This window comes from Odocoileus virginianus, unplaced genomic scaffold (assembly GCF_023699985.2).
Source record: "Odocoileus virginianus isolate 20LAN1187 ecotype Illinois unplaced genomic scaffold, Ovbor_1.2 Unplaced_Contig_15, whole genome shotgun sequence".
NCBI classification, from domain to species: domain Eukaryota; kingdom Metazoa; phylum Chordata; class Mammalia; order Artiodactyla; family Cervidae; genus Odocoileus; species Odocoileus virginianus.
The window spans coordinates 110,811-127,734 of NW_027224332.1; the positions used below are offsets into that span (position 1 = coordinate 110,811).

Here is a 16,924-nt window from a genome sequence, read left to right on the forward strand (position 1 = left end):
ACATTTCCAAGGATGTCAAAAGAGAAGAGAGGGGCTTTGGGGGTCAGGCTTACAGAATACAGCATCACCCACCATTGGTTTTCTCAACTCCTCCACCAGGCAGCGGGCTTTTTCTTGAACTTGGTCCTCAGTGCTCCTCTTCCCCATCCTGAAATTCCACAGGGTCATGAAGGAGAAGCGCCAGGTCTCCTTCCATCTCTTGCCATTGCTAAAGAGGATTCAGAAACTATTAACAGGAGGGAGGCCCTAGGCAAGGAGGAGTGAGCTTAAGGATGGCAGCCTTTCAGGTAGACCAAGACCTGCTGCCAGGTTCTTCAAATTCCTCTAATCTACCCTCTCCACCCCCAATGCCAATGCTGAACACACACACACGCACACCTGCTATGTCCTTTATTAATTCTTTCAGGCAACGGGAGACTGCTTCTTCCAGAAAACTCTTCTCCCAAATCGATCAGAGTTTCCTTCACTGCTTCACATCCATACAACACCACAGTGGGCTTCATGCCAAAATACACAGTGAACACAGGGCCATAGACTTCTGAGAGCTGGGGAAGGAGATGCATGTAATCACAAAATAGGTCACAACCTGATAAAATATAATACCTGACTCAGAATATATTATTATCACACTTTTACACTTCTATTCTTCCACAAACAGCCTAAAATATTTATGAATACATAAGTATTATAGTAATTGTTACAGTTTCCACTTTATAGATGGGACTCAAGTAACTGGTACACAGATATGATTAATCCATATATCAGCATCTTCAGCAGGTTTATTCACCCCAACTTATAAATAAGGAAACTGAGGTGGAGAATTTCAATTCATTTCCAGCGTTCCATAGCTATATATAGAAGATTCAAATTTGAAAACCTTCTTACTCAATCTCTGATCCTTGGGGAACGTATCAACCCTCCAGGCCCACCTTTAAACCAATAGCCACCTGCCTGCTTCAGAATCACCACAGGTCAGTCATTAGTATTCTTATTCTGTAGCCCAAAGATGAATATTAGAAACCTGTATTTTAAAAATAAGTGCAGATAACTCTAATGCCCAGCGCAGTTTGAGATCCACTGGTATTAGTAAAACAGAAAGAATAGAAGCATCATAGAGGCAGTGCCAGGCCATACAGCATCTCGTGGAAGAAAAACATCTTCCAGCCTTCAGCATTCACAGGGTACAGACACCAGCTTCCTTCAGAATGTAAATGAATGGTGCTGCCACCAACTGGGCCCTGACTGACAACTTTTTCTTTCATTCACTCATGCTGGTTCTGATTCCAAGCTAATTCCTTAACCTCAGGCATAATGCCCTTTTTCAGAAAAGTCCTACTTTCCTGGCCATCTGAAGGAAACACATAGCTTATATAGTATATAACTTCCGGAAGAAAATCTTGAATCACAAAACACTTCACTTACCATTTACTTTCTGTCCCAAATCATAGCAAATGGCTATGAAACAAAGAAGGGAAGCAATACTCCCAGGTTCTGACACTTTTATTTCAACCATAACAAAGAGCTAAACATTACTCACAAAATTCTACTTTGTTCCTCTATTTATGACAATGACATGCCTGAAAAGGCAAGAGAAGTAACAGTATTTACAGGGACTAATTTGCTACACAAGGACCTATTTTGACAATATGCCCCCAGAAATATGTATTAGTATCATGTGTGTGTGTTAGTCAGTTCAGTTGAGTCGCTCGGTCGTGTCTGACTCTTTGCGACCCCAAGGACTGTAGCATGCCAGGCTTCCCTGTCCATCACCAACTCCTGGAGCTTGCTCAAACTCATATCCATCAAGTTGGTGATGCCATCCAACCATCTCATCCTCTGTTGTCCCCTTCTCCTCCTGCCTTCAATCTTTTCCAGCATCAGGGTCTTTCCCAATGAGTCAGCTCTTCACATCAGGTGGCCAAAGTATTGGAGTTTCAGCTTCAGCATCAGTCCTTCCAATGAATATTCAGGACTGATTTCCTTTAGGATGGACTGGTGTGTTAGTCAGTCATGACCAACTCTTTACGACACCATGGACTATAGCCTGCCAAGCTCCTTGGTCCATGGAATTCTCCTGACAAGAATACTGGAATGGGTAGCCATTCCCTTCTTTGGGGATCTTCCTGACTCAGGGATGGGATCAAACCCTGGTTTCCCACATTGTAGGCAGATTCTTTACTTTCTGAGCCACCATGGGTGCGTGCTAAGTTGCTTCAGTTGTGTCCAGCTCTTTGCAATCCTATGGACTGTAGCCTGCCAGGCTCCTCTGTCCATGGGATTCTCCAGGCAAGAATACTGAGTGGGTTGCGGTGGGATCTTCCTAACCCAGGGATCAAACCTGAGTCTCTTAAGTCTCCTGCATTGACAGGCGGGTTCTTTACCCCTAGCACCACCTAGGAAACCCCAGGGAAGCCCACTAGTGTCATAACTGGGCTTAATTTACTTACTGTTTGCAAGCCACTGGAGGAGCATAAAACCTACCTACATTGCTTGAGGATTTGCTGATGTCATTAACATCTAACTGTAGGGTATTTCCAAGAATCGGGAGAGGAGTGGGGCCCGGCGGGAGCTTCCTTTTCCCAGAGTTCTGTTTCCAGAGTGAGAGAGAAGCAGAGAGCAGAGACAGAGCACCAGGGCCACAGCCAGATCTTCTCACTCTGAAGATTGTGAGCCTGAAACCTAAAGCTTTTATAACAGTCCTTGCTAATTCAATTTGCACCTGTCTTAGGTGTAAAGAGATCAATCAATTATACCCACTTTGTACTCTATTCTGTGGGACTTTGCCACTCTGACAAAAACAAAAACAAACTGTTCTTTAGTCTTATTTTTTCTGTGTACAATGATGACTCTAGAGATTCTGGTATATTTGTACTGGGTTGGGGTCCAGGTATTGCTAATTAAAAAATTAAGTGGTTCTAACACACAACCAGGATTGAGAATTATTGACATAAATAGTTTGATGCCAAAAAAGGTTCAAAACTCTGGACTGAAGTCAACAACCAGTTGGGAATTTATGATTTTGAGGAATATCATGTATTCTATGTCTTTTCTATCTTGTAATGTTATATCTAACACTATCTAATATACACATGTATTGAACATCTAATTTGTCCTTGAATATGAAAGATTTTAAAACATTTTAATGTACTATACTAACATTACAGCTGCCTATACATAAAACAGCTAATGATGACATAGTTAAGATAATTTAAAAATCAAAATGAAGTTAATTATGGTCCTGACCACCAGAATGGAAATGCGTAGCCATTGCGGGTGTGGTTTCAGACATATTTCTGCATATCCGAGAACCTGAATTTTCAGAACTGTGTGTCAAACTCAAAAATACCACTAGCCATTTTCAATGGTTGCTGTTGCTGCTGCTGCTGCTAAGTCACTTCAGTCATGTCCGACTCTGTGCGACCCCATAGACGGCAGCCCACTAGGCTCCTCTGTCCCTGGGATTCTCCAGGCAAGAATACTGGAGTGGTTTGCCATTTCCTTCTCCATTTCAATGGCTAGTGTCTGCTTAATATGGGCAGTGTCTGCTTAATGGGCAGTATTTCTTTCTGGAGTGATAAAAATATCTTGGAATTAGATAATGCATAATGTTGTGAATATACTAACATTTTCTAAATTGTGGTCTCTTAAATCGGTAACGTGTCACCTTTTAAAAAAAGAAAATATATATGCTAGCTGCAGCAAGCTGCCGCCTTGTAGTTTCAAGTACCCACACACTCCATTCTGTAATCATTTTGAACCTCAACCTACCTTTGCTTGACAAAAGCACCATTAATTCATGCAGCTCCAATCCCAGTTCTTGACAAATAATTTATGTAACCTTGTGTTTTTTACCTTGGTTTTTTTGTTTGTTTTTGGGGGGCTTTTTTGTTTGTTTTTTTACCTTGTTAAGCTTCCCCCACCTTGTAGTCCAGTGGAACACAATTCAAGGTCTTCTTCAATGTGTGTCTCCTAGGCCACAGTCCTAATAAACCTCAATTAAACACCTGTTTATTTCAACCGGGTCTCCATTCTTGGAATTTCTGGTTAGCATTAACATAATTCAAACAATTTGAATGGCCAAACAGAAATAAAGTAATTAGCTAAGCAAATTTACATCCTTTTACCTTGATATCTTCAGCCTCCGTCCCCTGCCCACAAAAAAAAAAGAAAGAAAGAAAGAAAAGAAATATACTGGAAATAGAGATTATTATTTTGTATTTTTTCGAATGGGGGAAAGAGAGATTCTGGGAGAACAGGAAGCCTGTCCTATGTCACGAGGTTCATAATTAATAAAACTAAGATTTAATTTAAGATCTTCTGATGTCCATCAGTTATAATGCACTCACACCATAGTTGCCTCAAGAACAAATTTAGCAGGACAACTAAAACCCTATGAACACAAATAATCAATAAGCAGTTTATAATAAGGAATAGAAGAGAGTTTTATTCAAGTAAAATTGAAGTCTATACCACAGAGAGAGCCTCTCCGTAGCTCTGAAAAATAGCTCTAGAGAAGCATGGTTTTCAGTACAGTTTTACAACTTATCAGAAAAAAGAATACACATCAAACATGACATGGAAACATTTCTTCAAAGTTTCAAAAGAGACAGATAAGCACATGCCCAGAGAGTTAGTATGACTTTGACATCTTGGAAGACAGCCTTAACTTCAATGGCATTTGAAGGGAGGCATTGTATCCCTATCTTTAAAGTGGACATTCTTTACATCTGTATAATGCACTCTTAAAGAGTTAAAGCAGATATACAAGGTATGAAAACAGACCATAAGACAGGCTGTTCTAGTTATCATAAAGTTCATGTCAAATCATATATAAGCCAGAATGACTTCCCCATACCTGAATATGTGAAAGTTTCTTCCACCACCCCCAGATACATTACTCTGAATATATACCCCACTGACCACAAAATAACAGGCTTCACATTAAACAGATGTCTCCTACTTGATCCAAGGAAAAAAGGGTCACAGATTCTCAAAACAAGAAGTCAAAAACAGGTATTCTCCCCTCTCCATCACTGCAGAGGTAAAACTTACTCAAGTAACAGAGGGAAGAGCCAATCTCAAGAATTTAGTAGGGAAAGTTTGAGAAACTATGACTCCAGCCTCCCAGCTGCTTCCAGACAAAATTGCTTCTATTGCCTTTTGAAATCTGTCTTTGTCAGAATGACAAACAGACAATGACAAACAGAATGACGTTTGCACAGTGCTAACCAAAATTTTAGAAAAGACCTGATTGAAACAAAAAGGTGCTCACTGAGGGTTTGTTAGGACTGTAGCCCAGAAGACACAGACTCAAGAAGCACTTGAATTGTGTTCCACTGGACTACAAAATGGTGGAGATTTATAAAGGGGAAGATTGCAAGAGTGCAGTTAGACACATGAGTTACTTATCAAGAATTATAATTGGGTATGGCAACGGGTAAAAGTTTCTGTTACATAAACATTGGCTGGGCTCAGAAACAGTTGCACAATTACAAGGGAAGACCTTAGAACATAAGGGTGCAGCTGGCAGGTGTTGCTATGAACAGGGCTGATCCTGTCCTTGGGCCTGGTACAGGTCAAAGGGATGTCAAGTTCTCAGGGGTGCAGAGACTTGTTGGAGACCAGATCCTCAACTGCCCCCTGTTTTTGTATGCCTGAACTGTGATTGTGCTCAGTCGCTCAGTCATGTCTAACTCTTTTGTGACCCCATGGACTGCAGCCCACCAGGCTCCTCTGTCCATGGGATTTCCCAGGCAAGAATATTGGAGTGGGTTGCCATTTCCTCCTCCAGGGGGATCTTCCTGACCCAGGGATTGAACCTGTGTCTCCTGCATTTCCTGCATTGGCAGGTGGATTCTTTACCACTCTGTCACCTGGGAATCCTGTGATCACTCCATTATAATTTAAATTTGCCATCAACAGCAAGGAAGGGAGATTTTACACAGAACAACACATATGGATTCAGTGGAGGATGGGAGGCAAGCACTTCATTAAACAGACCTACAGCATGGAGCCACTATAACATGCAGACCAGAACAGGAGATGACAGTGGTCATGAAGATCTAAATAACACTGGAAAGGTAAACATCACTAGAGCACAATAACAATGCTTTACAAACATGTTCTACAACATATCATCATATTTATTCAAAATTTATTAGTGAAGTTACTTCTAAGCTCTTTTAGTAAGGAAACACATGTTTTTGTTAAGAGCTAATACCTGGGAATTCCCTGGTAGCTCAGTCGATAAAGAATCTGCCTGCAGTGCAGGAGACCAAGGTTTGATCCCTGGGTCAGTAAGATGCCCTAGAGAAGGAAATGGCAACTCACTTTAGTATTCTTGCATGGGAAATCCCATGGACAGAGAAGCCTAGTGGGCTACAGTCCAGGGGGTCTCAAGAGTCGAACACGACTTAGCGACTAAACCACCAAAAGCTAATTACAAAATGTTTTATTCCTCATGTTTACATGGATTCATATCTTATTCACCTTAAACAGAGAATTTTCCCACCATAATATCTCTTATGATTATCTCAGTTACCTTTCCCAAAGGTAAAATTATTTCCAATTCATGGATGGGCCTTGGAGATTCAGTTCCTATGTTAAGGGTGTACATGGCTCTGCAGGTGATCGAGCTGAGACTGGAACCCACATCTCTTAGCAAACATTCAGTTCACCAGGGTCACCATGCTTACTGCATATGTACCATGATTCAATATTCTGTGACTCATCCTAGTCAATGAATTTTCAAATATGTCAATTGAGTTAATAATTACTGCACCAGCTGATTAAAGTGGGGGTCAGGAAAGTTTAGTTTTGTAACCTATTAACTTGAATGAGTACATGACATGATGTACCTTTCAACTAGAAAAGAAGGAGAAGTAGTAACTTGCTGCCTAATTTACACAGGTCTAAACTCTACCAAATTTTGGATGAAATAAATTCAGTCACTTTCTTTAGAGCAATTTTATTCTTGAGAAATCAGTGTGCTTGCTCTGCTTAACATTCCTTCTGTTAAAGCTATTTCTTTTTATAGAGTGAAGAGTCAAAGATAATTTAAAGGCTGAAAGTATCTCTGAGATCAGTTAATCTAGCCCTTATTTCAATGAGCAATTAATGACAGTGGATAAAGTATCCTCACTACATTCTCACAAGGCCTTTGGTTAGAATCTGTTTTTCAACTCCCAGTCAATGACATTTCACCTCAAATAGCATTCCTGTTGTCCAAATGATTAGGAGAGCATAAGTATTAAGTCCTCCACTGTCACAGAGTAATGCAAACTTCAGGTTGGCTGGAGTTGTGGGTTAGGGGTTTTGTTTTTAAAGAATAGAATTTATTTTTTTACAGCAGTTTTAGGTACACAGTGGTCACACATACTCACACACACATAGCCTATCCCACCACCAGCAACCCTCACCAGTGTGGTACACTTATTACTATTAATGATTTAACACTGACACATGATAAACCAAAGTTCACAGATTATATTAGGATTCACTCTTAATTTTATACATTCTATGGATTTTGACAAATGTAGCATGAGCATGTATCCACCATTAAAGTATTATACAAAATGATTTCACTGACCTGAAAGTTCTCTGTGCTCCATCTATCTGTCCCTCCTTCCCAAGCCCCTGGAAACCACTGATCTTGTATTGCCTCCATAATTTTCTAGAATGTTACAGTTAGAATTACACAATATGTAGCATTCAAATTGGTTTCTTTCACTTAATAATGTGCTTAGGGTTCTTTTCATGGCTTGCTACCTTTTTTTTAACAATGAATAATATTCCATTCAATTGATATATTATTGTTTATACTTCAACAACTGAAGGGCATCTCGACTCCTCCAAGTTTTGACATAAATTTGTGAATAAAGCAACTATAAAAGTTAATTTTATGAATAAACATGTTTTTATTAAAAAAGTAACTAAAAACATTAATGTGCAGGTTTTTGTGCAGATGTAAGATCTCAACTCATTTGAGTAAATTCCAAGGAGTATAACTGCTGGATCATATGGTAAGTATATGTTTCATTTTTTAAGGAACTGATAACTCTTCCAAAGTGGTTATACCACTTTGCATCCCACCAGTAACAACTAACAAACGTTGCAGCTCCACATCTTTGTCAATATTTGGTTTTGTCAATGATTTGGACCTTAGCCATTTTATAATGTGTGCTTCCCAGATGGCACAAGTGGTAAGGAATCCAACTGCCAATTCAGGAGACACAAGAGACATGGGTTTGATCCCTGAGTTGGGAAGATTCCCTGGAGAAGGAAATGGCAACCCACTCCAGTATTCTTGCCTGGAAAATTCCATGGGCAGAGGAGCCTGGTGGGCTACAGTCTATGGAGCTGCAAAGAGCTGGACACACACAAAGAACTGAGCACACATACACACATAATATGTGTAGTGGTATCTAATCGCAAGCCTCTAATTATATATGATGTTGAGCATTTTTCACCTGCCTATTTGCCCCTTGGATATCTTTGCTTATGTTTTTGTTCAGATATTTTGCACATTTTAAAAATCAGGTTGTTATATTTCTGACTGTTGAGTTTTAATTAAGAGCTCTTTGTTTATTCTGGGTAACAGTCTTCACCAGATATGCCTTTTGCAAATACTTTATCCCAGTCTGTTGCTTGTCTCTTCCTTCCATTGACAGTATATATAACAGAGTAGAAGGTTTTAATTTTAATGAACTCCAAATTATCAATTATTTTTGTGGATTATGCTTCAGAGATAAATTTCAAAAGTCATCACCTAGTCAAGGTAACCTATATTTTCTCTCATGTGATCTCATAGAAATTAAAATTTTGCACTCTGCATTAAGTTCTATGATCCATTTTTAGTTAATTTTTGTAAAGGGTGTAAGATCTGCATGTAGATTCTATGTGCCTGTGTTTTGCATGTAGGTACCCTCTTGCCAGTCAAGGACTGGATTCAAATTATCTAATTTTGTTTGTTTGAGGGTCCTTATCTCTTCACTTTTAAAGACAATTTCACTGTATACAGAAATCAAAGTTGGTGCATTTTTTTTCCTTTAAATATTTCACTCCACTCTCTTTCTGCTTGCACAGATTTTGAAGAAAATCCCAATATAATTCTTATTCTGTTCCTTTAAAGGGAAGATTTTTTTCTTCCTCTGGCTTCTTTCAGATATTTTATTTGTTTTATATTCTATGTTTGAATATGATATACCTACATGTAGACTTCAGGGTATTTTTCCAACACTTACAGTTTCCTGAATGTGTGGCATGGCATCTGACATTAATTTTGCGAAATCCTCTGAAATTACTGCCCAAATATTTCTTCTGTAGATCTGTTTGCCTTTAAATAAGTGTTTTAATTGAAGCATAACATCCATAGAGAAAATATGCATATTCTAAATGTGCATGCCAACACACTAACAGAGGGTGAATATTTCCGTATAATCAAGACACAAATCATGAAAAAGAATTGCATAATTTATGTTTTCCATTGTACTGTTATAGACATTTCAGATTCTTGCTCTGTGGGGTTATTTTGACTGGTGCTGTTATGTGCATTTCTAAACATGTCTTGTTCAAATCCCAAAGTACTGCATTTTTGTTCAGTACATACTTACAAGTGAAACTGCTGGACATTCATGTGTTTACTTCCAAAAAAATGGCCAAATAGTTGTCCAAATGGTTGAACTAATTTATAGTATTATTCTGAGAATGCCGGTTGCTTCACTTTCTTGCCAAAACTTAGTATAATTTTTTTTTCATTTTAACCATTCTGATGGCTATCTAAGGATATCTCATTAAAATTTAAATTTGCACTTCCATAAAGCTTAATGTTGCTGAGCACTTTTTCAGATGTCCAATGGCAATACTAAGTATTCATATGTGAAAAACTAGTTTATTGGGATATAAGCTAACAGTTGGCTTCATACATTTTTAAAACAAATGCAAGTGTCAGATATAAAATTTGGTAGTATGTGCAAAGAATTTATACTCTGAACCAAGTGAGTGTAAACTGCTAACCTGAATGTAAACTGCTGACCTGATACCTGATCTTGGTATCAAAGACCTGAATTATTTTAGTACGTTTCCTTAAAAGAAGTCAAACCTTTTATATAATATTAATAAAACCTTCAACAGGAATTTCTAATTCTCATTTCCATTAGTGTTTCAGGGATAAGTCCCAAAGATATTCTTTATCTCTCAGCTATCTATATTTCAGAGATGTCCTGTGACTAAAAAGTTCAGGATCATAGCATCATATTGCCATCACTGATGTTACATATAAAACAATGTGATGGAAAGTAGAAAAAAATAGAATCTGGTGACACCTTCAAGGGATTCTGTTCTTGCTCACAGAGAAAAGAATAACACTTAGAATACATGATTAGAAATACAGAAACATAGCTTAATATTTAACTATAAGTCTGAAACACAAAGTAATGTGAACATTTCATATCTTATTTTAGTGTTCATAGTAACACCAACCAGAGGAATGAATTCTAACACTTATTATTCAGTCCTCCCAATTGCTGATTTTCTCACTATTTCCCTACAGGCTGGAGCTGCTCTTGGACACAATTTCTCTCTTTTCCAAATCCAGTCCTCAAATAAGCCCAGGTGATACTCAGCAAATAGTTTTCCTACCCTCATCCCCTTTGTCCCTATCTGTGTTAATCATTATGAGGACAAGCACAGCCTCTTCAGACTCTTACTTTCATTCATTTCTTACCTGCATTACATACAAAAGAAGGAAAGTCTGAGACTGGCTCAGCAAATACTGCTGCTTTTTATTTAGAACATCTGGAGAGCAAATGGCTATGTGTTGGCTTACCAACCATTCCACTCTGTTTTACAGTGATAATACAGTACTGACTCTTAAGTATTAGCATATGTGGTAGTCAATATAAGTGTTACAGAATATGAAGACAACAAATATATTTGTGCAGTAAAACTCAGGAGACTTTCCTTTCATTGAAGTTGGATATTTACCGGATATTCACATAGAAGTTGGATATTCACTGGAGAAAATTGTGGTGGTATGAGTGGGTGGTCAGAAGAGTATCCCTGGTAGTAAGAAGGAGGGGAGTGATGCCCCAGAGGAGAGTTAATTACAGACAACAGCACAGCAGCAGCCGATGGACTGCCCTGCGTCACACAGGGATGAAGCAGAGCTGGTACAGGGGTGGCACATGGCCAAACCCACTAGAAACCGGGGTGGTGTCGAGGTCCTTTGGGTCAACCACAGATTCCAGGGTAAATTTCTGTAAAATGGTGGTCAAAAATAAAAACAGCTCCATAACGGCCAGGCCTTCTCCCACACAATTTCGTTTTCCTGAAAATAACACACACAGGGGATTTGTTCCTTGAACATTACATTTTGAATTGTCACAAAATGTATGAATGATTGAACAGACGGAGGCCTGGAAAGATGGTTAGAGACAGAGAGACAGAAGGAGAGATACACTCGCTATTCACCTAAGATCTTCATAGGAACTTTTCATTCCTTAAATATTGATTATCAGCTCTGCGTCAAGCACTTCATTGTATATTCCCACATTGTAACTGCTCTATTCCACTTCCAGTTTCCATCAATCTTTGAATAAACACCCCTACTCTGTTCGTCCAGGTGGGCTGAAAGCAGAAGCCCTGAGAGGAGGAAACTTGTACCTGTGTGCTTCCTTTCTACTTTTGGCACAAAATTCAGCCAAAGATAATTTTCCTCCACGTGCTTTCAAAAGTACATGTCTAAGTGTGTCAGTCTCCACTTGAAAATATTAAATATCTCTCCCATCTGTTATGAGGTCCAAATGAGTTGAGCTGGCCCTTCTTATTTTGTTCCCAGTATGGACGGAGGGGCCTGGTAGGCTGCAGTCCATGGGGTCACTAGGAGTCGGACATGACTGAGAGACTTCACTTTCACTTTTCACTTTCATGCATTGAAGAAGGAAATGGCAACCCACTCCAGTGTTCTTGCCTGGAGAATCCCAGGGACGGGGGAGCCTGGTGAGCTGCCATCTGCGTAGTCGCACAGAGTCGGACACGACTGAAGCAACACAGCAGCAGCAGCAGCATGATGTTCCATATCATTCTTTCCATTCTTCACACCCTCTACTCTCAGTGCTAGCGATATCCACTCTTCATCAATCTCCAAAACACCATTAAAGCTCTAATTTTGTCTCATGATGTTTCACTCGGTCAAGATGCATGTCCCTGACACTTCCTGCAGGACCTACGCCCCCATATCATTTCCTCTTTATGGTCTTTGCGATCTTCACAAACAGCAGAATCTTGCCTTCTCTGGGTTTCCTCAATATCACATTTATTGCTTCAGTTGAAGCATGAATCACCTTGAATCATAATTCTGGTTCCTCTGCTATGCTAAAATGTGTGCTTTTGAAATGAAGGCTCAAAAGATAACACAAAGCAGGCATCAAAAGCCATCAAATACATGGAGGTGAATCTGTGGCCAGAGACTCAGCACATACTGTAGTTGTGGAGACCCAGTATCCAAGATCTATGATCAAGAGTGGAGGATGATCACAGTGCTCTGGAACCACTGCAGGGTACCTTGCCACATTCCCAAGGATGCACTGACACTACAGTTAGCTGGCAGGGTCTGACTTTCTCAATCTAAAAGAATGTCCTGCTCCTGTAAAAGTGCCCTGCCTTCTCTTCTCACTTTGTTCCTGTGAGGCAGTTCAAATTCCCTTTCTTCTGTAAGAATGTTCCTTATTCCATTTTATGCCTCACTGTGGGTATGAGTGACCAGAAAAGTGTTTCTCCTTCTGGTCTCATGAGCAGCCTGTGCTTTCCTCTCTCACAACACTATTCAATGTTCTCTTTAGTAATCCGCTTCCCTAACTAGATTGTGAGCCCACTTTGGTGCCCATTCTGTACTTTTAACCCCAGAACTCAGCCTAGGGAGTGAAGGATATCACATGGAAAATACTCAAACTTATGGACTTACATACCTTTCTCATGGCAGAGAAGCAAAATCTAAAAGTTTCACCTGCTAAGAGGAGCTCACAGGTAGCCCAGTGCTACCTAAGATTATTATTGAATTATGCTAGAGGCATAATTCAATTAACCTGTTTTCTAGCTTTCTTACTTTGGAAGAACTGGGTCACCTCCCTGAAGTTCCAATACTGGGGATATATGGTGAGGGGGAAACACATGGGAATTGAGAGTGGTGCTGTGATCGTGGACAAAAAGCATTTCTACCAGCCCCAGAGAGGGCATCATTAAGTTCCAAGCAACTCCAGAAAGGTACCTTGTTCCCTAAGTACTTAAGGAAATTAATTTTATTACCTGCTGAGAAAGCCATGAAGTAGTCACTCTTCTTAAAGTTGCCACTTTCATCCAGAAAATGGGCAGGGTCAAATACCTCTGGGTTGGGGAATTCTTTGTCATCATGTAGCACAGAACTCAGTGATGTCACTATAGTCATGCCCTGGAATGAAGGATGAAGATCAATTGAGTTATAAGAAGTCATGGAGCAAAAGAAATGTTGCAAATCATTTAGTCCAATCTTTGACCTATAGATGAGGAGCCCCAGGGCCAAAGAAGGGCAGTGGCAATTCCAGAGAGAGACAGACCAAGCAATAAACACGGATGGGTTTAAGCTCAATGGCAGTAATGTTACTAAAGTGGCCTCCAATAGCATCTGAAGTACTGAGTACTTGGTTACTTGGTTTCTGAATCCCTGTTACTTATCACGGTGTTTAGACACTGCTGTTTGTTTTGCTCAATTTCATCATTTCCTTTTCATATATCTCATATGTGGATTATGCTTTAAAATGAAAGCCTCTGATGGCTCTTGAAAAGTCAGATGTATTTGGAACCTGTTTATAGGGCTTTTCAAAAATAGAGGTCTGATACGATTAAAAATGACATCTGGCAAATCCATACAGACAGAAACAGGTTAGTGGTTGTCAGGGGCTGGAGGGAGGGAGGAATGGGCAATGACTGCTTAATGGATGGGTTGGGTTTCTTTATGGAGTGATGAAAATGTTCTGAACTAGATAGTAGCTATGGTTGCACAACATTGTGAATGTACTATATTTCACTGAATTGCTCACTTTAAAATAGTTAAAATGGTAATTTTTACATTATAACTTATTTTACCACAATAAAAAAGAAAATCTTCCTAAGAGGAAAAAATGATTTCTTAGACAAATACACTAACAACTACTGAGCATTTATCTTTGGGATGAAATTTGTTTCTCTTAATTTTAAAATGTGGAGAAACACATTGTGAATGAATTCTAGATTTTTTAAAAAAAGATGATAAAATTAGAAAAATTCTCATTTTTCAACAAAGCAGATAAAGATTATCAATTATTACTGAAACTGTTGGATGAATGTTTTGGGAAACAGTATACACTAAGTCTTAAAGTACATGCCATAGATTTTTAATTAATTACCTATGAAAACAGACACTCAATAGAGAGATATGGAAGATTCCTCCTTAATAAGTGATCATCTTAGCATTACCACTAATGGGATAAACTGACAATACATGTCTTCAGACAAAATCCAATGCAGTGGGACATACACAACATCGCCTATGTAATTTTCTTGTCAAATACACAGAATTGGTATCTAATCTCAAGAAAACAATTGCCAAAGCCAGACTGCCAAATGTTTAAAATGACAATTGTCTTGGACTCTTCAAAGTTGCCAATGTATTAAAATAAACATAGGAACAGGAACTGTTCTTGATAACAGGGGAGTAAAGGGACAGATAAATTAAATATTTGTTCCTTGATTGGACACTAGATGCCCCTTCAAGAAAAACTACACAAGATATATTAGGATAACTGAGAAAATGTAATTATAATATATATACTAGATAAAATTACTGTATAGATGATAATTCCTTTAGTGCAAATGTTTTTACTGTTATGTAGATAAAGTCCTTGTTCACTTGTTTGGAAGATATACATACTGAAGTATTATTTAGGTTTAAGTGTGATAGACAGATGATAGGTATGTAGTTAAAATGCAAATATATACACATTTTCATATATATTTCATATATTATATATATATCCACTGTGTGTTTAAATACTATTTAAATTTAAAAATTTTTTTAATTTAAAGTTCAGAGTAATTCCATCCCTTAAGTTTATCACATCTAAGGTTTATAATTTTATTGTTAAAATTATTTCCTTGTATAATCTCAAAACAAATAATACAAGAAAATGTTACTTTAAAATTTTTAAAGCAGGTGTATTTTCAGCAAATGGTGTTGGGACGAGTATACATCCATGAAGAAAGAAGTGTGATCATTATTTCACACCATAAGTAAAAATAAATTTTAAATGGATCATAGACTTAAATATAAAAGCTAATAGTATAAAACTTGAAAAAGAAAAGATGAGCATAAATATTTGATAACATGCTGGAAATAAGTATGACACAAAAACACAAGTCATAAGAGAAATAACTGATAAATTGAACATTATCAAAATTTTAAACTTCTGCTTTTTTCTAAAAAAAAATTCTGCTCTTTCAAAAACATTGTTGGAAAAAAAAGAAAGAAAAAGACACATACTGGGAGTAAATATTTGCAACACTTAGACATGATAAAGGGATTGCATGCAAAACATATAAAGAACTGCAATAAGTAATAAGGCAAACAAGACTGTAAGGAGATCCAACCAGTCCATCCTAAAGGAAATCAGTCCTGAATATTCATTGGAAGGGCTAATGCTGAAGCTGAAACTACAATACTTTGACCACCTGATGTGAAGAGTTGACACTGGAAAAGACCCTGATGCTGGAAAAGACTGAAGGTGGGAGGAGAAAGGGATGACAGAGGATGAGATGAGTTGGATGGCATCACCGACTCAATGGACATGGGCTTGGGTGGACTCCGGGAGTTTGTGATGGACAGGGAAGCCTGGCGTGCTGCAGTTCATGGGGTCGCAAAGAGTCGGACACAACTGAGTGACGGAACTGAACTGAACTGAAGGCAAACAACCCAATAAAAAAATAGAATTATAACTTGAGCAAACACTCAGTGAACACATATGAATGGCCAATCAACACATGGAAAAAAAAAAAAACAAATATCACTATTTGACAAAAAAAAAAAAAAAACAAAATGTGGTATCACTACACAACTATTACAGTGTCTAAAATTTAGAGGGTGCATCAGCAAGTGTTAGGGCGGGGGAGTCAGGGGACACACAGACCGCGCACCAAGGTCCCTTCCCTTTAGGGCCAGCGGCCGGTGCTTGCCCGCAACCCGGCCACTTAGCCACGCACAATGCAAGGCATAAACAACAGCAACAAAACAGTGTGGGAATGAGCCTTTGCTTAGTCTCCGACCTCATCCCTCCTCATCCCAAGTGCAGCCTTTCCGCGCCCAGGCCCCAAGCCCTGCGGGATGCGCAACTGTGCCACCGGCTAGGGTTCTGTGAGCACTGCCAGCCTGTCGTGCCGGGCTGGGGGACGAGAAAATCGAGTTCTCCACCTGGTCCAGGCGGCGCCGCCCCACGTGCCCTGCGCCCTCGGAGAGGAGGCTCTTGCCACATGTTGGACCACGTCTCACGGCGCCGCGCGGCCAACAACCCCAAGGCGCTCCCTGTGTGGAACGAAGCGCGTTGGAGAGCCCACAGTGTAAACCGCGAGGTGGCTTCCACCCCTTCTCTGTCACTCTCCACGCGAGGACTACGGGTACCAACGAGTGGAACGCCGTTTGGCGCTGAGGTCCCGACCTTTAACCTTTAACCTCTGCCTCCGCCCCCACCTTCCTCGTGGGGTCAGACCTCTTTTGACTCAAGCCTGCAAGCCCTTCTACGGAAAAGTGGGAACTCATTCGGCGCATTGGCATGCCAATCAATTCCACCAAAGTCTGTAACGATGCTTTAAATGTTTTGTTTGTCTAAAAATATTTACAGATCTGAAATCTCTCCCTTTTGAC

General features: G+C 39.3%; 1 protein-coding gene across 3 annotated transcripts in view; it reads right to left on the bottom strand.

Annotated features, from left to right (window-relative positions):
* Positions 1-375: 375 nt before the first annotated feature.
* Positions 376-16,924, bottom strand: part of LOC110150093 (cytochrome P450 2C18-like) — a 46,856-nt gene continuing 30,307 nt past the window's right edge. For 2 of the 3 annotated variants that reach the window (XM_020912866.2, XM_070464104.1), the window contains exons 8-9: positions 13,303-13,444; positions 10,762-11,326 (exon numbers count right to left, since the gene is read on the bottom strand). In XM_020912866.2, coding sequence (XP_020768525.2) covers positions 11,145-11,326; positions 13,303-13,444 — 324 coding nt within the window. In that variant the 3' untranslated portion in view covers positions 10,762-11,144. Of the gene's footprint in view, positions 546-10,761; positions 11,327-13,302; positions 13,445-16,924 lie in introns of those variants that run through there. The other variant, XM_070464103.1, reaches the window with a different exon arrangement.